Raw genomic sequence first — 26,666 nt, 5'->3', positions numbered from 1 at the left:
CTTCTTATCAAAATTTCTTGTTGAAAGTTTTATATATTGTCACAAAACATTCAAAAATTTTGTCTTTAAAGTTTCTCAGAAATACTATCCTTAACCTTGTCACCAGAGGGAAGTTTGCTGAAGAAGTCCCGTGCAGCCTGACCACAGAATTTCTTCAAACTTGCAAATCAGCATATTTGGCTTTGCTAATGGGCAAAAAGGAATTGTATTTTTGCCCCGAGCTTGTGCCTGTGCATGCAGCTGACTTTCTTTCTCTTGCAGTTTTCTTAAGGCCTGCTTTTTGGCAGAACAGGACCTGTTACCCAAGGACCATTGTAGGAAGTGCAAGAACTCTGATCATTTTTCCATCTTACACTATATTTGCAAGCCTAATATAGACATGGACTTTGATTGCTTTTCCAACTTTTAACTGGCAGCCTATAGGTTCAAACGCCATACACTACACCATACACTATCATCTCAATATGACAAATTACATGGCTGATTTGTTTCTCTGGAAGTGACATCACATCTGTGGGTCGCCTGACCATTCAGTCTCATTTATTTTATTGGATTGATCTGTAGCATTGCCAGGTCTCCAATGGACATGAGATCACTTCCTGAGAAGATGAAAGTAGCCATGTCTTCTAGTCCTGCACAAATGAAACAATGGCAACCAAAATTGACTACACAGTCTAAAGAGGAACTAGATTTATCATCCTGCATCAGCCACTGTGATGAATATGGTGCATAATAGTCTCATCTGTCTCGTCTAGGGTGTAGTCTAAATTTTCCCCAATGTTTTTATGTATTTGACAGATTTTCTCATTATAACTAGCAGCAGCCAAAGCTCATATCATCATGGCAGTCCAACTGTTCAAGAAGACGGCATTTTCTTCAGTGTATCAAAAGTATATGATCCCAGTTTCTAATGAAATCATGAATTTGGTTTTATCGTATGTGAAAGATAAAGTAAGTGACTACTCCTGCCATATTGCCCAGTTGTGTTTAACAGGGAATTACCCACAGAATTAGCCACAGAGCCTCTGGGGGCCCCGGCACTTGCCCACCCCAGCATTTGCCTGCCCCAGCACAGAACGGAGGTGCAGCATCAGGGTCGGATTGGCCCACCGGGGAACTGGTGAATCCCCCGGTGGGCCCCGAGCCTGACTATTAGTTTTCATTTAACCTATCCAAATGCACTTGTCAGGGACTTGATTGAGCTCTTCAGGGGCCCGATTGGGCTCCTGACCATCCGACCATGGTCCATGAGCAGGCGCAGGGTCTTCTGCTCCCTACGCTATACACTGCCGTTATGTAGCAGGACCTGCACTGCCCCTCCCTCACACAGATCGGAGTGTTCAGGGGGAAGTCTGCCAGCTGCTGCAATGAAGCAGAGCTTTCACCACTGCCAGACAGGACAGAGCTGCACATGAGCCTCCATACCCAGTGCACCCAGCAATTCAGCCAAATGTAAGTAGATTTGTGTATTTAATGTGTGTATATTTGTATAAAGTGTCTGATATACTGTGTGAGTCCTGTATGGTAGATAGGTGTGTGTGTGTGTGTGTGTGTGTATGTGTATGTATGTATATGAATGTATGTGTGTAAATATCTCTCTATATTCTAAAAATGAATTCTTGTCTGTCCGTCTGTTTGTCCGTCTGTCTGTTCTCTAATGCAAACCAAACGACTGTACCGATCTTCAAATTTGGTACAGAGATACTTCAGGTATCCGGGAAGGTTTAAGACAAGATTCCAACTCGCTCGGACATACCGTTGCTGAGATACAGCACTCCGAACACAATGCCCCCCCCTTAGCCAATACAAACCTGCAAGTCTTTCACTCATATTCCGACTGCAATACACACGGTCACTTCACATGCACAATACGACACTGCTATCCAAACTGAGATACACGCATCAGAGGATTAGATACACAGGTCACCACACAGTACCACACGCCGGGGATTGGATACACGCATCTGCACACAGTTCCACACACCAGAGCATAAGATATGCACGTCTGCACACAGTACCAGATGCCATAGTATTAGATACGCGCATCTACACACAGTTCCACACTCCAGAGGATTACATATGCACATCTGCACAAAGTTGTACACACCATAGGATTAGATACACGCGTCTGCACACAGTACCACATGCCGTAGGATTAGATACGCGCGTCTACACACAGTTCCACACGCTGTAGGATTAGATACGCGCCTCTTCACACAATACCACACAGGGGAGGATTAAATCCGTGTGTCTGCACCCAGTACCACACGACCGAGGATTAGATACATGCCTCTGCACACAGTACCATAAGCCAGAGAATTAGATACGCGTCTCAGCACACAGTACCACACAGGGGAGGATTAGATACGTGCGTCTGCACACAGTACCACACGCCAGAGGATTAGATATGCCCATCTGCACACAGTACCACATGCCGTAGGATTAGATACACGTGTCTACATACAGTTCCACACGCCGTAGGATTAGATACGCGCCTCTTCACACAATACCACACAGGGGAGGATTAGATACGTGAGTCTGCATACAGTGCCACACGACCGAGGATTAGATATGCGCGTCTGCACACAGTTCCACACGCTGAAGGATTAAATACGTGTGTCTGCACAAAGTACCACACAGGGGAGGATTAGATACGCACCTCTTCACACAATATCACACAAGGGAGGATTAGATACACACATCTGCACACAGTTCAACACGCTGGAGGATTAGATACGCATGTCTTCACATAGTACCACCGCCAGAGGATTAGATACGTGCATCTACACACAGTACCACACGGAGGAGGATTAGATATGCGCATCTGCACACAGTACCACACGCCAGAGGATTGGATATGCACATCTGCACACAGTTCCATACGCGAGAGGATTAGAAACACACATCTGCACACAGTACCACATCCGCTTGGAGTTCCCCAGAACAGAAACCTATACGCATTAAAAAGCGGTGAGCAATGAAACCACACGGACCCCATAGATTATAATGGGGTCCGTGTGTTTTCCGCGTGATGTCCACACAAATCACCCGGAGAGAAAAGGAGTGCTTGCAGCACTTTTCTCACCACACGATTCATGTGGACACTGCATGATAAACACATGGACCCCATTATAGTCCATGGGGTCCTTGTGGTCTCATTGCTCATCGCTTTTTAATGTGTATTGGTTTCTGTTCGGGGGACCCCAAGTGGACTTCCCGAAAAGGAATACCAAACACAGATGTGAACCAGCGTTGTTCTGGCAGATGTCATCGCCACACATGACTGCTGAGGCCAATCAGCGGCTTAAGGAAAGGACATGTGACATCATAGGTGACATATGTAAGTGATATCACGGTTCCTTCCCTTAGGCTGCTGAGGCAGATGATTGACTTCATCAGTTACATGTGGCGAGGACTGAAAAAACTCCGGGGCACCGCTGGAGCGAACAGGGGTAGGAGAATCAGGGACAAGTGAGAGTGGGTTTTATTTTTTTCTTTCACCGGCCTCCTTGTAGAAACCTGTAATCCCTGGACAGCCCCTTTAAGGATTAGCCCTTACTGAGCAAAACACACTTTCTATTTTTTTTTATGTAGATTGCGAGCCCCATATAGGGATCACAATGTACTTTTTTTTTTCCCTATCAGTATGTCTTTTTTGTAGAATGGGAGGAAATCCACACAAACACGACGAGAACATACAAACTCCTTGCAAATGTTGTTCCTGGCATGTAGGGTTTTTCTGTCCACTTGAAAAGTCGGACATCATTACATGCAGACAGTGAAGGAAGGGCACGGAGCGCAAAAGAACGCACCCGATGCCCATTTAAATAAATGACAGGTGTCACGGACACAGCTAATGTCCGCTCCTAATGTCCGTGCCAGATTTTGAGCGGACACTAGGAGCGGACACTACCTGTCGGACAGAGACGGTAGTGTGAACGCCCCCTAAGAAAGTTAGAGAAAATCTTTCAAACTCTGCAGAATTTTTAATTACTTACATTTGCAAAAATGTTTAACTTTTCATCATCTACAAATTAAAAAATAATTATATAGATGAGAATACCCCTTTAAGCCTGGACAACCCCTTTAATATGTATATGTGTGAGTGTGTAGGTAACTTTTGCAGTTTTTAGAAATCGCAGCATGTCATTTATACCTACAGAAACACCTACAGTGTACCTATAGGTATAAAGGAGGCAGAAAGTCCATAGAGGAAACCGCTGTGGAGTTTCTTCAAAAAGCGCTGCAGGAAAAACTGGTGTGTTGGCTCCGGGGGTTTTCCTGCAGCGCTTTTTTGCTGCAGGACGCTGTGTTAGGCCTTAGCCTTATAGGGTGATGTACAGTATATTTGAGATGTTAAAGAGGACCTTTCAACTCCTGGGACACATGCAGTTTAATACACCACTAGAGAGCTGACAGTGCACTGAATTCGGCGCACTTTCGGCTTTACCATTGGTGCCCCCGGTGAAGAGCTATTGGCGCCGATACCGTAGCTCTTCACTGTCAGAAGGGAGTTTCTGACAGTCAGTGCGGAATGCCATTCATGCAACTAAGTAGACAAAAAACACAGAAACCAAATGATACCTGTATGTATCTACCATTTGTCATGTCAGTGTAACAAATAATTTATCTGGAAAATATATTGATTAGAGATGAGCGAACACTGTTCGGATCAGCCGATCCGAACAGCACGCTCCCATAGAAATGAATGGAAGCACTTGGCACGCAGACTTTGCCGGCAGCCGGCCGCTTAACCCCCCGCGTGCCGGCCGCTTCCATTCATTTCTATGGGAGCCTGCTGTGAGCGTGCTATCGGAACGGCTGTTCCAAACAGTGTTCGCTCAACTCTAATATTGATCCATAAATGTACTCTCATCTTCTCTTTAGACAAGTGGACAACCACTAGAAATGGCGGTGGATGTCGGCTGTGGGACTGGACGTTACACTTTACCTCTAGCTCCTCACTTCAAGAAGGTCCTGGGAATAGACCATAGTGAATCCCAAATAAATCTGGCTAAACAAAATACTTTAGCAAACAATGTGTCGTACATGTGAGTACTGTACAGGATTTAGATCAGTTCTTTTGATATAATAGATGCCATAAGTCACACTGGCAATCCTCTTTCTTCATCTATAGGGTGGCCCCGGCTGAGAAGTTGCCCCTGGAAGATGCTTCTGTGGACCTGGTGACTGCTGCTCTTGCTGCTCATTGGTTCACAGTAGATAAATTTGCCAGTGAAGCAGTCCGAGTACTGAAGACTAAAGGATGCTTTGCTGCGCATGCTTTTTATCCAGTCACTGAGCTTGAATACAAGGACTTATCACATGACCTAAATGTAGTAATGTCAGAGGTAACAAACTGGTGAAAATGATGCTAGGTTCACACTTGCGTCCAGGTTTCTGTTTGGGAGGTTCGCTCGGAGACCCTCCGAACAGAAGCCTAATCCGCTTAAAAAAGCAGTTACCCGGGAAAACCCATGGACTCCATAGATTATAATAGAGTCTACCAGGTTCCCGGCTGAGAAGGGCAAAAAATATGGAGAGAAAAGTGCTTCTTGCAAGGCTTTTCTCTCCACATTTTACAAGTGGAAAGGGAAAAAGAATCCCTGAACGTAGTTCCAGCACTGATGTGAACACAGCCTTAGTCATAATGCCGATAGTACCTTTCATTTTGGATACTATAATTCTGATGAGAAAATTCCATCAGGAATAACAGTGTCAGATCTGTGGGGTCTGATCCCTCGACTCCCACAGACTATTAGAATGAAGGTCTTGAGCACCACTGCAGTCAAACAGGGGGTTACAAGCAGGGCTGGTTTTAGACAAAATGTGGCCCTGGTCAAAATTAAAAGCAGGGCCTGAAATGCTGATATACCAACAATGCCCCTTTAATAATGTCCACTTTCTGCCTCCCAAAACAGTAACAACCACCACACAATTCAAATAACCATCTTTGCACTGCCTTATAGGCCTTTGTGCCCTCTCACCAGTTAATATAACGCCTCATTATAAATAATACTTCCTGTTTATAAACAGTGCCCCAATTGTTCCCCTTATCATTAATAACTAGAGATGAGCGAACAGTAAAATGTTCGAGATTCGATATTCGTTTCGAGTAGCCCCTCAATATTCGACTACTCAAATCGAATATCGAACCCTATTATACTCTATGGGGGAAAAATGCTCGTTTCAGGGGTAGGCAACATTTGATCAAATTACACTTACCAAGTCCACGAGTGAGGGTCGGGCTGGATCCTCCGAGAAGTCTTCTCCGTGCAGCATCCCCGCGGCGTCTTCCGGCTCTGAATTCACTCTGCCATTCATCGGGCCTGGGCAGAGCCGATTGCGCATGCCTGCACTACAAGTGGAGCCGGAAGACGCCGCGGGGAAGCTGCACGGAGAAGACTTCTAAAGGTAGGAGAAGAACCAGCGTTGATTGACCAACTGTATAGCATCACAATCAATGCTGGTTCTGCATCGAACTTTTCCATTCGAATAGCGAGTGGTACTCGATCGAGTACGAGTATTTCGAATACCATAGTATTCGATCGAATACCTACTCGATCGAATACTACTCTCTCATCTCTATTAATAACCCCAGTCATAAATAGTGCTCCAATACAAATAGTCTCCCTTTTAAATAATAGCCCTCTCATAAATAATAGTTCACCTTATAAATAATTGTCCTCATTATCAATATTATCCCTCTCATAAATAATAGTCCTCTTAACAATAATACCCCCTGTGGGGAAGTTAGCTTGGAAGAAGCAGTGGTGCTGGCCCAAACAGTCAAAGAAAGAGACACAAAATATGCAGAAAACTGGTTTAGAAAAAAACAGGCAAATAAATAAACCTTGACTTCAGGCACAAAATGAGCAAAACAAAATACAGCCTTAACTTCAGGCAAAAATAAAATAAAACCCTGCTCGTCTGAGCGTCTAACTAAACAGAAATGTTAACCTAACTATACATGTGGCTTACTACCAGCCACACAAACAAAACAAGTGCAACTAATCCCTTTCCCTTACAAGAAAACAATAAATCTTGTACTCACCTTACCGCACCCCCATGATGAGCAGAGCTGCCGAGGACTCTCCCTGTAGTAGCGGCATAGGTGGGACAATTCAGTAACGTCATCATACCACCTGCACCATGATGTCCTGTGCGTTACCAGCAATTCTCTATGGTAGAGCAGGGATTTTTCAGCTACCTGCTCTGTCATAGAATTAAGGAATATTGGCAAGCACAGCACAGCAGGCTGATACACCCGTGGAGCTCCCAGGATTCAAGCCATCAGCTTGATTTTCTGAATCCCAGGGGCTCCCTTAGGGATGAGGGTCCTGGGCAATTGACCAGTTTGCCTCCCCCCCACCAATGGCCCTGGTTACAAGTGCTGACAGGTGGGCACAGGATTACCATTTTTTTGATCTGTGGGGCTTCAGTAGTCAAACCCCTGCTGATCAGACACTTATCTACTCTCAGAATGGGTGATAAGTTAAAGTTTTCAGCTGCGACATACAACTTACACTCTGCTGCAACAATACTAATAGGAGTTACCTTCGATTGTGAGTATTTAACCACTTAGATGCCATAGTGTCTATTAACAGTAAGATGTAATGAGTTAGTGTCTGCTCACCTGCCACTCCCGTGTCACAGTTTGGGGGTGCTGATGTGTTGAGGCAGAACCTAATAGGTTGGCTAGCAGCATTATGCTGACTGCAATAATATGTTGCTATAAACTAGTATTGCGGTTTATTATTAGAATTATGTAGTCTATTCCCTTACTAGGACAAAAAAGGTAAAACAAATAAAAATAAATATTAAAAATATAAAACAATATACAAAAATTCCCTACTATACTGTAGAAGCACCCCAAAATTGTGCTATTGAAAAATGTAACTCCTGTGCTCAAAGAGCTACAGTGTTGGCCAAAAGTATTGGCCCCCCTGCAATTCTGTCAGATAATACTCAGTTTCTTCCAGAAAATGATTGCAAGCACAAACTCTTTGGTATTAATATCTTCATTTATTTTGTTTGCAATGAAAAAACACAAAAGAGAATGAAAAAAAAAAGTCAAATCATTGATCATTTTACACAAAACTCCAAAAATGGGCCGGACAAAAGTATTGGTTCCCTCAGCCTAATACTTGGTAGCACAACCTTTAGACACAATAACTGCACACAACCACTTCCGGTAACCAGCAATGAGTTTCTTACAAGGCTCTGCTGGAATTTTAGACCATTCTTCTTTGGCAAACTGCTCCAGGTCCCTGAGATGTGAAGGAGGCCTTCTCCAAACTGCCACCAAGAGATCTCTCCACAGGTGTCCTATGGGATTCAGGGCTGGACTCATTGCTGCCACTTTACAAGTCTCCAGTGCTTTCTCTCAAACCATTTTCTAGTGCTTTTTGAAGTGTGTTTTGGGTCATTGTCCTGCTGGAAGACCCCTGACCTCTGAGGGAGACCCAGCTTTCTCACACTGGGCCTTACATTATGCTGCAAAATGTGTTGGTAGTCTTCAGACTTCATAATGCCATGCACACGGTCAAGCAGTCCAGTGCCAGAGGCAGCAAAGCAACCCCAAAACATCAGGGAACCTCCGCCATGTTTGACTGTACGGACCGTTTTCTTTTCTTTGAAGGCCTCTTTTTTTCCTGTAAACTCTATGTTGAGGCCTTTTCCCAAAAATCTCTACTTTTGTCTCATCTGACCAGAGAACATTTGTTAGGGAACCCTGGAACGGGGACACAAGAGACAGTGAGCCCTAAGCTTATGCCCTCCGCTCTCCCTTCCTATTGCCAGGCCCTATCCTACGTAATAGGCGGCAACCACGAAGACGTTCCCTCCCTTAGTATGTGACACACAAAACGCAGACAAGACGAACAACAACAATGGGAAGTCAACTTAGCCAAGGGTCAGTAGCAGTTGGGCAATACAGTACCAAATCGGAGTCCAAAAAGAGAAGTCAGTGAGGAAAAGCCAAAGGTCAAGTATAATAGTATAAGCAAACAGGGAACGTAAGAGCAGGTATGCGCACGGCAATAACAAGCACTGGTGTGAATGGGAACCAAGGCTAAATAGGGAGGAAGAACCCGCCCATGGAGTTCACAGAAAGGCAGCTGTCAATCAAAGGGCAAGGCCAGATTAACCACTTAATGGACAGAGGCAACCTTGGCAGAAGACGGGTGTGGTGCAAATCCAATTAAGGACTAGAGCTGTGTTCACACAGTGCAACTAAAAACTTTAAGCAGATTCTCAAACTGCACACGCCTCCTGCGCCGCAGCACGCGAGCAGAGGGTGGCGCAGAGGCCTGAACAGGCAGAGATGTTACAGTACCCCCCCCTTTTATGAGGGGCCACCGGACCCTCACCAGACAAACCAGTTCTAGAGGGATTCTGAGTTTTCCCTGCCTTGTATTTTGGTTCTGCTTGAACCACAGACGCTTGAGAACCAGGCAAACATTTTTTATTCATCCGGCGTTTCTGATACCACCAGGTTTTAATACCGGAGGGGCGCTCCCAACTTTTAGTAGCTGAGACCTTCTCCACAGTGACACAATCTACAGAATGTAAAGCAATAGAGTGGGATGAGCACTGATCTCCCCACTTTACCAACTCCTTTTTACCCCAATCCAAAATAGGGTTATGGAGCTTCAGCCAGGGGAACCCCAAAATAACATCAGCAGAGAGATTCTCCATAACAAAAAGGCTTATGACCTCTGAATGTGTAGAACCCACTTGCAAAGAGATCAAGGGGGTTTTAAACCTGACTTTACCCCTGGCCAGTGGAGTAGAATCCGCTCCAGTAACAGACAAAGGCGAGTCCAGTGGCAAAAGCTCAATGCCCAAAGATGCAACAACTGAATATTTAACAAAATTTGCTGCAGACCCAGAGTCAACTAGGGCCTTGCCAGAAACAGATCTGTCCCCAGAGGACAAAGACACAGATAACAACATCTTATTGTTATTCCCACCAAATACCTGGTTGCCTGAGTGGTTCTTCTGATTACCACTCAGGCACTGAAGTTTTTGCGCAGGTGACCAGGGTCTGATAGAGCAGTCTCGGATGACATGACCAGAGGAACCACAGTACAGGCACAGGTTATTCCTGAGACGATGCTCTCGTCGTGTCTTGGCGTCCATAGCTCCCAGTTGCATGGGTTCCTCACCAGAAGTGACGGGAGGAAAGGTAGGTTTTTCAGAGGAGAGAGAGGAAGAGACAGAAAACTTGGAGGCAACAGACCCTACTCTCTCTTTTAAATTTTCTCTGATCTTGCGGTCAATACGGACCGCCAAAGTCATGGCTTTCTCAAGTGTCGGGGGATCTGGGTGACCAACCCAGAGCTCCTTAACACGGTCACACAAACCTTTTTTAAAGTGAGCCTTTAGAGCTGACTCACACCAACCTGCAGTTATACTGTACTTACGGAACTCTGCGCAATACTCCTCTGCAGAGCGTTTTCCCTGCCGCATGGTGAGGAGTTGAGATTCCGCAAGCGCAATGTGGTCTGGCTCAGCATAGATAGAGCCCAGAGACTTAAAAATTTTTCCACATCAGACCACTCATCAGCCTCAGCAGGGAGTTTAAGGGCCCAAGCTTGTGGATCCCCCTGTAGCAGAGATATAACCACTCCCACCATTTGGGCCTGAGTCACATGTGGATTAATCCGAAAATACAAGCGACAAGACTCCCTGAACGTCTCAAATTTTTCACGGTCCCCTGAGAAACGATCAGGGAGTAACATCTTGACCTTGTAAGGTGCCAAAACAGCTGGGGATGATGCAGCAGCCTCAGTTAGGGTCTGAACCTGTTTAGCTAGCTCAGCTACCAGGCCTGTCAATCCCTCCAACTTGGCTGCAAAGCACTGAATGGGATCCATGCTGTCTGTAGGGAAGCAATGGATGTAGGTTTTTGGGCTTGTTATTATGTTAGGGAACCCTGGAACGGGGACACAAGAGACAGTGAGCCCTAAGCTTATGCCCCCCGCTCTCCCTTCCTATTGCCAAGCCCTATCCTACGTAATAGGCGGCAACCACGAAGACGTTCCCTCCCTTAGTATGTGACACACAAAACGCAGACAAGACGAACAACAACAATGGGAAGTCAACTTAGCCAAGGGTCAGTAGCAGTTGGGCAATACAGTACCAAATCGGAGTCCAAAAAGAGAAGTCAGTGAGGAAAAGCCAAAGGTCAAGTATAATAGTATAAGCAAACAGGGAACGTAAGAGCAGGTATGCGCACGGCAATAACAAGCACTGGTGTGAATGGGAACCAAGGCTAAATAGGGAGGAAGAACCCGCCCATGGAGTTCACAGAAAGGCAGCTGTCAATCAAAGGGCAAGGCCAGATTAACCACTTAATGGACAGAGGCAACCTTGGCAGAAGACGGGTGTGGTGCAAATCCAATTAAGGACTAGAGCCGTGTTCACACAGTGCAACTAAAAACTTTAAGCAGATTCTCAAACTGCACACGCCTCCTGCGCCGCAGCAGGCGAGCAGAGGGTGGCGCAGAGGCCTGAACAGGCAGAGATGTTACAACATTCTTCCAAAATGTTTTTGGCTTTCTCAGGTAAGTTTTGGCAAACTCCAGCCTGGCTTTTTTATGTCTCTGGGTAAGAAATGGGGTCTTCCTGGGTCTCCTACCATACAGTCCTTTTTCATTCAGACGCTGATGGATAGTACAGGGTGACACTGTTGTACCCTCGGACTGCAGGGCAGCTTGAACTTGTTTGGATGTTAGTCAAGATTCTTTATCCACCATCTTCACAATCTTGCGTTGAAATCTCTCGTCAATTTTTCTTTTCTGTCCACATCTAGGGAGGTTAGCCACAGTGCCATGGGTTTAAACTTCTTGATGACAGGACACAGGAACATTCAGGTCTTTGGAGATGGACTTGTAGCCTTGAGATTGCTCATGCTTCCTCACAATTTTGCTTCTCAAGTCCTCAGACAGTTCTTTGGTCTTCTTTCTTTTCTCCATGCTTAATGTGGTACAAACAAGGACACAGGACAGAGGTTATTATTTAGTTTAGTTTATTTATTTATTTAGTTATTGCCACCACCTGTTAGGTGCCTCAGGTAAGTAACAGTTGCTGTTAATTACACAAATTAGAGAAGCATCACATGATTTTTCAAACAGTACTAATACTTTTGTCCACCCCCTTTTTTATGTTTGGTGTGTAATTATATCCAATTTGGCTTTTTGACAATTCTTTTTGTGGTTTTCCATTGAAGACAAATTAAATGAAGATAATAATACCAAAAATTTGTGCTTGCAATCATTTTCTGGAAGAAAATGAGTATTATCTGACAGAATTGCAGGGGTGCCAATACTTTTGGCCAACACTGTATATGGACTGATAATAAAGTTATTAACCGTTTGCAGTACAATAAATGCAAACACTGACTGCATACTTATAGAGTAGCTGGCTTGTGGTTGGGTCTAACGTCAGCACCAATTTGGGTAATCCTTTATTTTAGCTTTTGGGGACCTATAATGTTAAGGGACTGTACTAGGGTTGAAGGACAGTCCAAACTTGATCAAAACCATTAATATATATTATTTTATTCATGATTTTTTTTTTTTTTTTGCAGGTGTTGGATACTTTGTACCAATATAATATTAATCGCAAAATCCTGGAACATATGTTTGGCCAATATAAAACCATATATGAGGCTATTCCACTACAGGACAAGGAATGGTAAGCTTTACGTATTTGATGTCTGCTATAGCGCTCAGCTCTAATGTGAACATGTCAGTCATCTCCAGCAGTTCCCAAAAAATGAAATGGAGTAACAGAAAATTTGTGTATAAGTGCCCATTCACACTACAGATAAGCTGACTAATTCTGAACGTTAAAACACGTTCAGAATCAGCGCGTATAAAGCAGATCCCATTCATTTCAATGGGAGCCGGCATACGAGCGCTCCCGATTGAAATGAGGGCTGCTTCTTTCTCTACGAGCGCTCCCATTGAAGTGAATGGGAAGCACTTGCGTGTATGGCTCGGAATGAGCTGAGTGAGCCTTCACTTCAATGGGAACGCTCATAGAGAAAAAAGCAGCAAATTCATTTCAATGGGGAGTGCTCGTATGCCGGCTCCCATTGAAATGAATGGGATCTGCTTTATACGCGCTGATTCTGAACGTGTTTTAACGTTCAGAATCAGTCAGCGTATCCGTAGTGTGAATGGGCCTTAAGGAGGTAAAGGGTAAAAGGAGTCTGTCATCAGAACCCAACTATCAACCCAGTCCTGCAATTAGATCTGCAGATTTAGGTTTATATGCTCTGTTTTGGTGACAGATTCCCCATTAACCCCTTTAGGTAAGCAACTCTTAGTGAACAGACAGACAGACAGACAGAAATTCATTTTTATAATATAGAGAGACTAGCAGGAGGACCCGGCTTCGCACGGGTATATTTCATTTTTTGTTTGTGAATTGGCCCCATAAGAATTGTCCAGTTTTGCACTGGTGTATTTTGTATATAGTTTGTGTGTGTGTTTATAAGCATCTCATTTCGGATATCAGTGAAAAACCTGCGATCGGTTGTTATGGAGATCTGAGGTAAAGCTGTGTGTATGTGATCTTGAGTAACAGTGTCATCCACAGCACCCTGTCCCTTTAATGCTGGCATAAAGCAGAGAAGAAAAATGGCTGGGTTGCTATGGAAACCTGGAGTAAAACTCTAACATGTGGTACTCTTTGCATAGCCATGTATCTAATCTTCCGACGTGTGGTATTGTGTGCAGTGGTGCGTATCTAATCCTCTGGCGTGTGGTATTGTGTGAAGACGCGTGTATCTAATCCTCTGGTGCTTGGTACTTTGTGCATACGTGCGTATCTAATCCTCCGGCTTGTGGTACTGTGTGCAGACATGCGTATCTAATCCTCCAGTGAGTAGTACTGTGTGCAGACGCGTGTATCTAACCTTCCCTGTGTGGTATTGTGTGCAATAGCATGTATCTAATCCTTTGGCATTTGGTATTGTGTGCAGTGGCGCGTATCTAATCTTCCGTAGTGTGATATTGTGTAAAGACATACGTATCTACTGTGTAACTGTGTATAGACGTAGGTATCTAAAACTCCGGCGTGTGGTGCTGTGTGCTGACATGCGTATCTAATCATCTGGCATGTGGTACTGTATGCAGACACATGTATCTAACCTTCCCCGTGTTGTATTGTGTGCAGTAGTGCGTATCTATTCCTCCAACGTGTGGTATTGTTTACAGCGGCACATATATAATCCTCCATTGTGTGGTATTGTGTAAAGACGTGCATATCTAATCCTCCAGCGTGTGGAACTGTGCGAAGATGGGCATATCTAATCCTCCGGCGTGTAAAACTGTGTGAAGACGTGCGTATCTAATCCTCTGGCATGTGGTACAATGTGTTGAGGTGCGTATGAGGTGTGTTGAGGTGCGAGGTGGAAATGTGTGCAGACTCATGTATCTAATCCTGTGGCTTGTGTAACTGTGTGCATTGACGCGTATCCAATCCTCCGGCGTGTGGTATTGTGTGCAGTAGCACATATCTAATCCTGTGGCATGTGGAACTGTGTGCAGATGTGTGTATGTAATCCTCCTGCGTGTAGTATTGTGTGCAGTGGTGCGTATCTAATCCTCTGGCATGTGGTATTGTGTAAAGATGTGCATATCTAATTCTCCAGCGTGTGGTTCTGTGTGCATATGTACATATCTAATCCTCTGGTCAGCCTGTGGTACTGTGTGCAGACGTGCGTATCTAACTCTCCAGTATGTGGTATTGTGTGCAGTGGCGCGTATCTAATCCTCCGGCGTATGGTATTGTGTGCAGTGGAGCGTATACAATCCTCCGGCATGTGGTATTGTGTGCAGATGCGCATATCTAATCCTCCGGCCCGCGTGTGGTACTGTGTGAAGATACATGTATCTAATCCTCTGGTGTGTGATACTATTTGCTGACTTGTGTATCTAATCTTACTGTAAAACGTCGCAATTTTTCTCTTGATGTTTACAACCCATGGGGGGGCTCAGCCTTAAGGATAGGGAATCAGTTTCATAAAGATGGATAACCCTTTCAAGGTGCCAAAAAACTTCAATACATGTCAGTCAACAACTATTTTTCTTAATTTCCCAATGCACATGCATGCTCAGTTTGGTCACAGTTTACAATGACCACTCAGTCCAAGCAGAATTTATCAGCATCTGTCAAGAGGTAAAGCATTTTGCCCCAAAAAAGATATTTATAGCATAAACACAGCATCCACCTTTGAGACCCGAATCTATCTCTAAAAAGGAAATCCATCCCATTCCAAGTTTCCATCCTCAAGCATTTACCTCACTAGCAAACTTGTTGACTGTGAAATCCAGAATGTTCTCGATGGTTGTGATTTCTAGAAATGGGTACACTGTTTCCATAACGCCCATAGACTTGATTAGAGTTACAGAAACAGTGTAGCACCTCATGTTCAAGTGGTTAGCATATACTTGGTGGAAACTCCCTTGTCTGAATTTTGCCACATTTTGCTTAGTAACCATTTCCCATTCTCTTGTTCTCATCAATGTATATGCCTGTTAATTGCTATGTGGATTTTTTGAGAGTATTTTGTGCAATTTTTCAGATAATATACAAATAAAATTATCTTCTAAATAAATCACCAGACTATATTTTCCAGGGTCACAGATATACCAGTCAAGATTGAGATGTCCATTCCTGAAATTATTGGACTTATCCAGTCAGTGGTTTTGTTTCAGACATTCAAAGAGAAAGATATGAAAAAAAGCAGAACAATTTCTTATACAGACTGAAAACAGGTACAGTATACATAGGATATATGCTTTCATGACCTCCATTTTCATTTTTTCCTGCCTATCCCATGTTACTGGTTACTTAGGGCCCCTTCACACAGTGTAAGCACGCCACTCATTTAGACATGTATACATGTGTCCGAGCTCGGCGCTTCAAAACAGAGCCCATTGATTTCAATGGGAAGCGCGCATATATCGGCATATACGCGCGCTTCCCATTGAAATCAATGGGCTCTGTTTTGAAGCGTCGCGATCGGACACGTGTATACGTGTCTGAATGAGCGGCGCGCTTACGCCGTGTGAAGGGGCCCTTACAGTTATTGTAACTACTTGTCACTACTGATATAGGGAATTTAGATTTTTTTTTGCTCGAGTATGCAAGACACATGCAATATAGAAACAGAAGGGAGAAATTTATTATACCGTTTACTCTGTTGGTGGTGTAAAATTTAAGATAACAGTCACAATTTTTGGACCACATCAAAAATTGTTCTTTTTACTTTAATCCCTTAGTAACACATAATATATCTGTATGTCATGGTATTTCTAAGTGCTCGTGCACACGGACTTAACGCGAGCGTATTTTAGCTTTTTTTACACGTATAAAAGATTTCATTGAAGTCAATGGAAGTGTTATTTTTACACGTGTATTATACTAAAATACACTCGCGCTAACTCCGTGTACGAACCCTAAGCAAGTATGGAGAGTGCTACGACCGAGGCACCGAAATGCAGTGGCTCAATACCATCGTCATATTGGACCCGATAGCCGCCCACTTGAATATTGTTGGTGGGAGGTGATCGTCTGTTATGTCAGCCAGGAGTCTAGTGAAGGCTCCCATTCTTGTCATTGCTAAGATTCTAATAGAAGTGACTTAATTCCACAATATACTGCAATACCGTTGTATTAAAGTATGTTGCATGGGTGATCAGACAACCAGGGGTTTAAATACTCTGGGGGGGGGGGTCCAAAAATAAAAGATAAAAAAATAAATAAAATATATCTAAAAAAAATAAATAAAAAATCTAAAAGTTTGACATCCCCCCCCCTTTGTCTAGATTACACCTAAAATAAACAAATTAGGAATCCCCATATTCGAAAAAATGCCTGAACTATAAAAATCTAATACTTATCACATTACGGTAAGTGAAAAAAAATTAAACACAATAAAAAAAACCTGCCATTTTTATTGTTTCCCCTTACACAAAAAAATTGAATAAAGAGAAATCAAAGTGTCATAAAAGTCGCAAAACGCTATTAGAAACTACAACTTTCCCTGCTAAAAAAGAGCCCTTACATAGCAATGAATATAAAAATATAAAAATGTGTCGGAATATGTCAGGTGTCTGTCAGCTGACTGTTAAGGTTGGGATTGTTCACATTAGAGACCCCTCAGTGCTCAGACACCTGCTTGACAGCCATCTGTAATCTTAGGGTCCATTCATATGGAGGAAAATGGTGAGGAATTTGGTGTGGAATTTTCCATGCTGAAAAAAAAGCCTCCCATTGATTTCAGTGGGTGCTGCTAGCTTTTTTTTTTTTCCACTAGCAGAAAATTCCACACCAAATTCCTCAACATTTTCTTCTGTGTGAATGGACCCTTATAGGTATGGCTGGATTTTCACCAGGAACTGAATTTGCTTTTTGTTAATCCGATTCACAACTATAACTATACAATTATTTTTTTTAGAATTAACTATTAAACTACAAGGGATGATGTATAGTAACCCATAACTACCATAGGATGCAATTTTATATAAATCAAGGATAATGGATATCAATATTAACCCTTTAATTATGTTGGTCTAGATCACCTAGAATATTACAGAAATAAGGAATTACCGTATATACTCGAGTATAAGCCTAATTTTTCAGCCCAGTTTTTGTGCTGAAAAAGCCCCCTTTGGCTTATACTCGAGTCAGCAAAAAAAAAAAAAAAAAAAATATATTTTTTTTTTTTAGGAGGGGGGGGTCTATGACCAGTCACAATATCAATGTATAGAATCTCCCATAAAATAGTGCAAATAAAAAAAAAAGATTTTTAAAAAAATAAAAGTTCTAAATCCTCCTTTCCCTAGAATACATACAAAAGTAGAAAATGACTGTGACACACATACACATTAGGTATCCCTGTGTCTGACAGTGCCCGGTCTACTGAATATAGGGGATCTGCAGTGCTCCTGTTCCATCAGGAAGGGGTTAATAGGAGCACTGCAGATACGCTATATACAGCCAGACTGAATTCCAAGTGGGGGAAGAAAAAACCCAGTCCTCAAGCTCAGGGAAGGGGCAGACAGACAACCAAAACACCCCCTCCCCTTTCCCATCACCCAACATCTACTGCACCCAAAAACACTGACCATTTTAATTTTTTAAATTTTCCAGTAGCTGCTGCATTTCCCCCCCTCGGCTTTTACTCGAGTCAATAAGTTTTCCCAGTTTTTGTGGTAAAATTAGGGGCCTCAGCTTATATTCGGGTCGGCTTATACTCGAGTATATACGGTACTCATTTCTAAACCACTATAGGTAACATTATTTGACCTGCATGTTGATGGATAGAAGAGAATAATTTGAGTTAAGATAAGGAAGTACAGATTTAGCACTTCTTTTTACGAGACCCCAAAACACGTAGAGTCCTCTTTTAAAGCCTTTGAGTTTGCCGATGTAAATATCAAGTAAAGTTATCCAAGTCTGCAATACTATGTACCAAATAAATTCTAGAGAGATAAAGGAAGGACCAACAATATATCACAATAGAAAGATTAAACAGCATGTAACAGTCTTATAAAATAAGTGACTTATATAAATTATTGTTACAGATTCCGGGAGATACTTGGAGAAGAGGCCGATTCTGCCCGGCTAACTGCACATTTCATGCACTACTGTGTCCTGGCTTGCAAACATTAAGATGGAAACTAGAGGGGCATTATAGAGGGCTATAGCAGGGGCCCCTCGGGACGGATACGCTGCAATTTGCCCACGGCAGAAACACCACAGGAAAAATTGCGGCATTTTACAGTTCAGGCAAAGTGGATAGGATTCTAGATCCTTATTTCTTTGTAACTACCGTATCTTTTATATGTTAAATAAACCAAATTAAATAAACCTGTTGCCACCAATACTATTGTCTATTCTGCAGTTTTTTACAATGTTTTTTTATTGTAATTTGACTAAATAAAATTAAAGCCAACTCTTTAAGAACATATTTATAAACCGGGCCTGTTACCCGTTGGGGCCTATGTTTAAAAAACCCAAAAAAACCAGCAGTGGCACGCCAAGCCCCCTAAGATCTCGCATCCCATAGCAGCCATGACATTGACCACGGTATCTGAGTGGTTAAATGCCTGTGCCCAGAGTCCTGTGTGATCACAAGCAATACAGCTGTATTTCTGCCATGTAAGGGGGCGTTCACACTACCGTCGGTGTCCGACAGGTAGTGTCCGCTCCTAGTGTCCACTCAAAATCTCTCACGGACATTAGGAGCTGTGTCCGTGACACTTGTCTTTTATTTAAATGGGCATCGGGTGCGTTCTTTTGCACTCCGTGCCCTTCCTTCCCTGTCCGCAAGTGAAGATGTCCGACTTTTCAAGCGGACAGAAAAAATCTACATGTAGGGTTTTTCTGTCCACTTGAGAAGTCGGACATCTTCACTTGTGGACAAGGAAGGAAGGGCACGGAGTGCAAAAGAACGCACCCGATGCCCATTTAAATAAATGACAGGTGTCACGGACACAGCTCCTAATGTCCGTGAGAGATTTTGAGCGGACACTAGGAGCGGATACTACCTGTCGGACACTGATGGTAGTGTGAACGCCCCCTTAAACACAGTCCTGGCAGCAAGTGTGCTCGATGTCATAGTTAGTCACATCTATCAGGATGTACATGTACGTCCTGGTGTGTGTAGGGGTTAAAAAAAAGTAAAAAGCCAGAAAAAATGTACCGTGACAGGAGCTGATGTGAAATAAAAAATAGGTTGTTCTTGTTTTGTTTTTGTTTTTTTTTAAATAACATACCCTCTCTATGACAGTGGCACCAACAGTGTGCTATAGTGGAATGTGATGGTGGACCCGACTACAGGACATGTCTGCCTGAGTGGTGGTAACTGTGGCAATATATTGCAGTCTAAGGGTGCGTGCACACTACGTAACGCCGGGCGTGTATGAGAGCCGTACACGCCGGCATTACGGCAGACTGCCGAACACTTCCCATTCACTTCAATGGGAGCGCTTGTAACAGCGGCGTTTACGAGCGCTCCCATTGAAGTGAATGGGAAGTGTTCGGCAGCCCTGCTGTAACGCCGGCGTGTACGGCTCTGATACACGCCCGGCGTTACGTAGTGTGCATGCACCCTAAGGCCGGGTTCACATGATGTATTTTGGCACATAATGTGGCACGTAGACGCCACGGGAGCTTTTGCGGGCCGTATACGCTCCCATTGTTTTCAATGGGAGCCGATACCGTATACGCTACGCTATTTTGTGTCCGTGATTTTGCGGCGGCAATGGGAGCGTATACAGCCTGCAAAAGCTCCCGCGGTGTCTATGTGCCACATTACGTGCCAAAATACATCGTGTGAACCCGGCCTAAGAGACCCTTCACACAATGTAACGCTGCACTCATTCTGATCGTAAAAACACGTTCAGAATGAGCGCGTAAAAAGCAGCTCCCATTGACTTGAATGGGAGCCGGCATACGTGTGCTCCCCATTGAAATTAATGGGAGGCTTTTTCCCCCATGCTTTCAATGTATTACGCGCGTAAAATACTTCGGGATGAAAGTATTTTATATTTAAAATACTTTCCCAAAGTATTTTCCCGAACACTGCTCTTGTTGCTACTTTGGCATGTACCACTACCTAAACACTGCCGCAGACTACGTACACCTGTATGGCCATGGCATTCCATAATGGCAGTGACTTCTTTCGGCAAGATACAGTAATGCAATATGTCACACTGTAAAATAGTTGACAAATGGTTTTACAAATATGCAAAAAGATCTCATTCTGATCAATCAATGTGTGTAATGTGCCTAAAGCATCACGCATCCGCAGGGCTGGAGTTGGGGGAGGGGCAGAATTGGCAATCTGCCCAGTGAGTAGATGAAACCATTGGCAGTGTTTTTCATTGAGCTTTTCCAGCATTTCCTCTGCACTTTCTTCCCTTATTACGTATATGTAGAAATACTCGTGATTCCACAGCTAAAATTAACATGCTGTGGATGAGATTAAAGGATGACATTTCATTGACTTTGCTCGCCCATTTCTGCAGCCGCCATGACTGCTGTATCTCATGTTGCAGAAAAGCAGCTTTTTTTTTTTGCAGGAGAGGATTGAGCAGAAGGGAGAAGTATAAAGCTGGGTTCACACAGGGTTTTTTGGTCCGGATTTTGATGCAGAATCCGCGTCAAAATCCGAATCAAAAACTGCCTCCCATTGAATTCAATGGGTTCATTTTTCCATTAGTGGCTTGTTCCCTCTCATGGAAAAAAGAAGCAACATGCCATTTCTTGAGACAGAAGTCCGAACAGCACGCTCCCATAGAAATGAATGGAAGCACCTGGCACGCAGACTTTGCCGGCGGCTGGCCGCTTAACTCCCTGCGTGCTGGCCCATCCCATTCATTTGGGCCTAGTCCAGAACGTAATTTCACAAGTGGATGCCAGTGCAGTGTATGCACTGCATCGGCATCCAGTCGCAGCTAGCCGTTTTTGGGAACGGATTCTGAGGCGACCTCCATGTCAAAATCAGGTCCAAAAATCCCGTGTGAACCCGGCCTAAGAAGCTTCCTATATATTTCCCATTCCTTTTGTAGCCATTCGTTGGCTTTGGCTCAAAAACCTGAAGCAAAATCTGCAACAAAAAAAGCAGTTTTTCCATAAAATGGGGCCTCAGGCTTAAAGGGGATTTTTGCTAATCAAAATTTAGAACCTAAAACTGCTGTGTCACCAGGTCAGATGTCCTGTGGTCTTCCATGTCAGTAATTTGGTGGGTGAGTGAGCGCACTGCACTCTGTACAATGTGTGTGGAACTGATGGAGGTGGAGATCAGAGGTGAGCTGTTGTCATCTGTCTCATAGACTTTCAATGGACCTCACAAAGGGTCGTGTAATGCTGCAGCGCCCCCACTACCACATCCTATATAATGCACTTCACCTGCACCAGTTTCCTGTTTGACCAGGACCATTGTCCAGCCAGGAACCTGCAGAGGTGCAGTGTATGTTATTGGGAGGCGCCGGCACTCACAAGTGAGTAGTACATGGCTCCTAGGAACAACCTGCTTACTACAGCGTCCTATTACAGTGCAGGGCAGGAAGAGGTTAATTGCTGGCTGGCAGTATGAGGGGGTATTGGAATTTAAAAGGGGGCTAGTTGTGTTCTCAATATGGGGAATGTTGGAAACTCTGCTAGTGAACGCCTCACTTTGCAACATGGCACCTCGGCCTTAAAGACTTTATGAACACCCCTGTAAGTACCAGTGCTAAGCACTGCAGCACATCGAATTAACAGAATGTGACTATGTAGTAGGGACAATAGTTCAATATTTAGGGTCCCAGTTTTACTCTTGCCCTGTGCACAAGACCGTGTGTAATGTCAGTGTGATAGTCGTGATTTTCACAGTTTGCCATTCATTCCACCCTGTACTGTCCATGCCGCTAAATCAGGGCTCAGCTACATTAATGTGGTCATGTACATGCAGCCTTAGGGGGGCATTCACATGGAGGAAGTTGGCGCAGATTCTTCCATGATAACTCGTGGCAGAATCGGCGCGGAAAAAGACTCCCATTGACTTCAATAGGTTCCGGCTTCCGCGCAGAACACATTGAAATCAATGGGTTGAAAAGCCTCCCCTTGATCTCAATGTGTTCTGCGCAGAAGACAGATCCCATTGAAGTCAATGGAAGTCTTTTTTTTTTTTTTTTTTTTTAAGCGCTGATTCTGCTGTAAGTTATTTTACAAATTACTGAATTTAAAGGGGCAGATTTATGAAATGGTTTAAAAGCAAAACTCTTTACTATCCATAGCAACCAATCACAGCAAAGGTTTCCTTTTTCAAAAGCAATGTAAGCTATGAAAGCTGTGCTGTGATTGGTAACAAAAAATTTGCTGTTGTCATCATCATTGGAGCTCTGAGTAATATAGAAAATCCTAAGGGGACGTTCATATGCACTTTTCCGGCGCGGGATCTGACGTGGAATCCATGCAGAAAAAGAGCCTCCCATTGACTTCAATGGGTTCCTTTTTTTTCCGCACAGAAAAAAGGAACCCATTGAAATCAATGGGAGGCTTTTTTTCCCACGCAGATTCTGCATCAGAATCTGCGCATACAAACTCTGTGTGAATGGACTCTAAGTAGGGAGATCCCAACCCCACTCCCCAAATGAGGTTCCTAGCAAGTTGTATGGACAGAGGCTATCCTGTAATTAACTGCTTCCCAGCTGCTCATTGAGTGTATACTTCCAGGCAGCAGCTGTCTATGGCTCATTGAAGGCTCCCAGGCTTGGCACTGCAATAAATGTATTACACGCAGTCAGAGGCATTGTCTAATAGATGAATAAGGCTGGTCTTACACGACCGTAATGTAAGTCCGCAAATGGTTCGCAATTGAGGGTTTTCAATTGTGGACACATTATACTCAATGCGGCCTCTTACACCACCGGATATTTTATCCATGGTGTGCCGGGCCGCAACCGTGGTCCACAATTTATAGAGCATGTCCGTAATGCCCGTGATTTGCGGCACTGCACAGACTAGCCCATAGAACTCTATGGGCGAGTGTGGCAGGACACGGACATCTGCGGCGTGTATGTTGCTGATCAGCAACATGCGGACTGTAGAATCATTACGGTCGTGTAAGACCAGCCTAAGCATTTTGTTATTCACTGCTGTAGTATAAGTGATCAGACCCCCTAGGTATCATGGTCCCTAGGAGGTCTGATCATAAACGTAAAAGAAGAACAAAAAGTTTTTAAAAGTATAAAAGGTTTAAATCGCCCCCCCCTTCCCTAAATCACATATAAAAGTAAATAAACTAAAGTAAACATAAAGATATTAGGTCTTCCTGCACTCCAAAATTCCCGAACTATTAAAATATTTCTCCCATATGGTCAATGGCGTAGCTGCAAAAAATAAAAATAAAAAATAAAAATGGCCAAATGGCGTGTTTTTCAACACTTTGCCTCCCATAAAAATTTGACTAAAAAGTAATCAAACCATCAGATCTTTCCCCAAATATGAAAAAGTAGTAATTGTCTCAATATTGCTACACAACTTTTTTTTTTTTTTAAAAGGTATCAAAACATTACAAATCTATCGCTCTATGTAAAACTCAAATTCTGTAGTAGTCCGCTCTATACATATCCACAGTTCTTGACCGACTTGGGTGAAATTTGGCACGCCCCCTCTCCACCCACAGGAGCAGAATACTGCGCATGTTACATCTCACTAGCGTCCCCCCGTCATGAGATTTGGGCCCCCGAAGTTAGGCCCTATACATATAATGGGGAAATGTGAAAGTGAAAGCGCTGAGGGGAAAACAGTTGTGTGTATAAGTGGATGGAGCTACATTTGCATTGCGTGCCACACATTCTGTCCCTCTTTCTATTTCTTGAAAGTTGGGAGGTATGTTATAAATATAAATCCTCCTTAAAAATAAGTTTTCCTCTTATATACAATAGTTCCCCCTTAAAAAAAAGCCCTCCTTAAAAATAAGTTTCCCCTCATAATAGTTCTCCCTTATAAATAATAGGTTCCCTGTATAAATAAAGGTGAACTATTATTTATAAGAGGGGGGCTATTTGTTATAAATGGGGACTATTACTGATAAAGGGTACTATTTATAAGCAGAGATTATAATTAAGGTTGCGTTATTACTTATAGTAAAGGACTCTTAGCCCCCCCCTCCTCTTAAATAATGCTCCCTGCCTATAAATAATGACTCCTTTATAATTATTATTGATAAGGGTTCAGTTAAAGGAACTATTATTTATAAGGAGGGGCCACTAGTTATAAGTTCAAGGGTATGGCCACTTATATTGTATGGGGCTAATAAGAAGTTATACTATGTGGGGGCCATTTCAATTTGGATGGTTCAGGTAAGTTTAAGTGGTGGTGATTTGGGGGGGGGGGTTAATTATGAAACCTTTGCTGTGGGCCCACCAATGTGTTAAAAGGCCCTGGCTAGCATTGATGTAAGTTATTGGGTTTAGGAAGCAAAAATCCAATCCCCTCTACTGCAGGGTCATTGGTTCCCCCCACATAATACCACTATCCTGCAATTCCAAAGAATTGAGAGCCGTATGGGAGACTCTCCAAAAGTCTCAGAACTTTTTTTGCCAATCAACAAGTGAGAATTTACTCAGACAACTCAAGCCTTTCTCTTTCATCGGGGTGGGACAAAGCACAGGTTACTATAGTCCTTATCTCAAAAAATACTTTGTTGGGCGGAAACTAATGTTCAGTCTATTAGTGTTACTGTATTTTCTATGCTCTATTGTGTAACATTCCTCTGCTGATACATGTTGTATCATTTATTGTGTAACTTTCCCCTTCTAATATGTGATCCATGTTCTATTGTAAAACTTTCACCTTCTACTGTGTGTGCATAACTGTATATCAGAAGGGAAAGGAAAACATAGTGATGGACTTTCTCAGCAGGACTTGCTTAGATTCTGGAGAATGGTCGCTAAATCAGGAAGTGTTTTCTCTTTCCATCAAAGGATGTGGGCATCCAGACGTAGATTTATTTGCATTAAAGAGGACCTTTCATCAGATTGGGCACAGGCAGTTCTATATACTGCTGGAAAGCCGACACTGCACTGAATTCAGCGCACTGTTGGCTTTCTCGATCTGTGCCCCAGGTAAAGCGCTATCGGTCCCGGGACCGTAGTGCTTTACAGTCAGAAGGGCGTTTCTGACAGTCAGCCAGGGACGCCCTTCTCCACAGCAGCGCCTATGGCAATGTACAGTGTGAGCGGGGAGGAACGTCCCCTCCCTCTGCTCACAGTGCTTGTCCATAGACGAGTATTATCAGGAGGGGAGGGGGCATTCCTCCCCGCTCACACTGTACAGCGTGATAGGCGCTGCTGGGCAGAAGGGTATCCCTGGCTGTCAGGAATGCCCTTCTGACTGTAAAGAGTTACAGTACCGGGACCGATAGCACTTTACCCAGGGCACAGATCGGGAAAGCCGATAGTGCTCTGCCATGAGCTTGTATGTGTTTTTCTCTCTTGTATACTACTGTACCATCTATGAAACTGTATCACTGAAATTTCTCCATTGTGGGACTATTAAAGGATTATCTTATCTTATAAAATCACTGTCTGGAATTGAGATCTGTAATGGGATCTCAGTGCCAAACATCCTTATCATCCTTATCTGTAAGGGCTGTCATGATTCTCACCTATAAAATGAATCCAAGGTCTCTTTCTTAGCCCTACAGTTGTCTCCACAGTTTAATGTCCCTCTCCCACCATACAAAAAAACACTAATACTGCCTCTCCTCGCTCCCCTGCTATCTGGGTCTGTAATCTTCATGGAACTGCAGGCACAACGTAATTGACATCATCACATCATGCCTGCAGCTCCTGGAGAAGAGGATGAATGATGATCATTATATGCAAGTAGGGCAGCCCGGCAGAACGGGCTCCCCACTATCAAAGGGCCCGGTGCTAGTGCACCATTGGCGCTATGGTTAAAGAGACCCTGGTCACAACCACACCCATATCACAGGATCTATATTGAAGTTGTATCGGTTTATTAATAAGGACTGAAGTGCCAAAACTGGTCACTCCTGTTTGACGGATTGCGTAATAGTAGCAAAAATACTCAATAGGGATTTTTCTGGTCGTTTAAAAGGTTCTGAGGTTAAAAGTAGCTAGGGA

The 26,666-nt window shown here is 43.5% G+C and overlaps 1 protein-coding gene across 1 annotated transcript; it reads left to right on the top strand.

Moving 5' to 3' along the window:
- The first annotated feature begins 806 nt into the window (after positions 1–806).
- On the top strand, positions 807–18,696 carry LOC142216532 (uncharacterized). Its single transcript, XM_075284406.1, is given in 7 exon segments — positions 807–951; positions 4,888–5,051; positions 5,138–5,351; positions 12,596–12,702; positions 15,656–15,755; positions 15,757–15,794; positions 18,609–18,696. Coding segments are annotated over 7 exon segments (822 nt in total). The 5' UTR covers positions 807–840.
- Positions 18,697–26,666: the final 7,970 nt, after the last annotated feature.

The sequence above is a fragment of the Leptodactylus fuscus genome, chromosome 8 (assembly GCF_031893055.1).
Source record: "Leptodactylus fuscus isolate aLepFus1 chromosome 8, aLepFus1.hap2, whole genome shotgun sequence".
NCBI classification, from domain to species: domain Eukaryota; kingdom Metazoa; phylum Chordata; class Amphibia; order Anura; family Leptodactylidae; genus Leptodactylus; species Leptodactylus fuscus.
The sequence above is the reverse complement of the archived record's forward strand: the minus strand, read 5'-3'. Positions and strand labels throughout refer to the sequence as shown.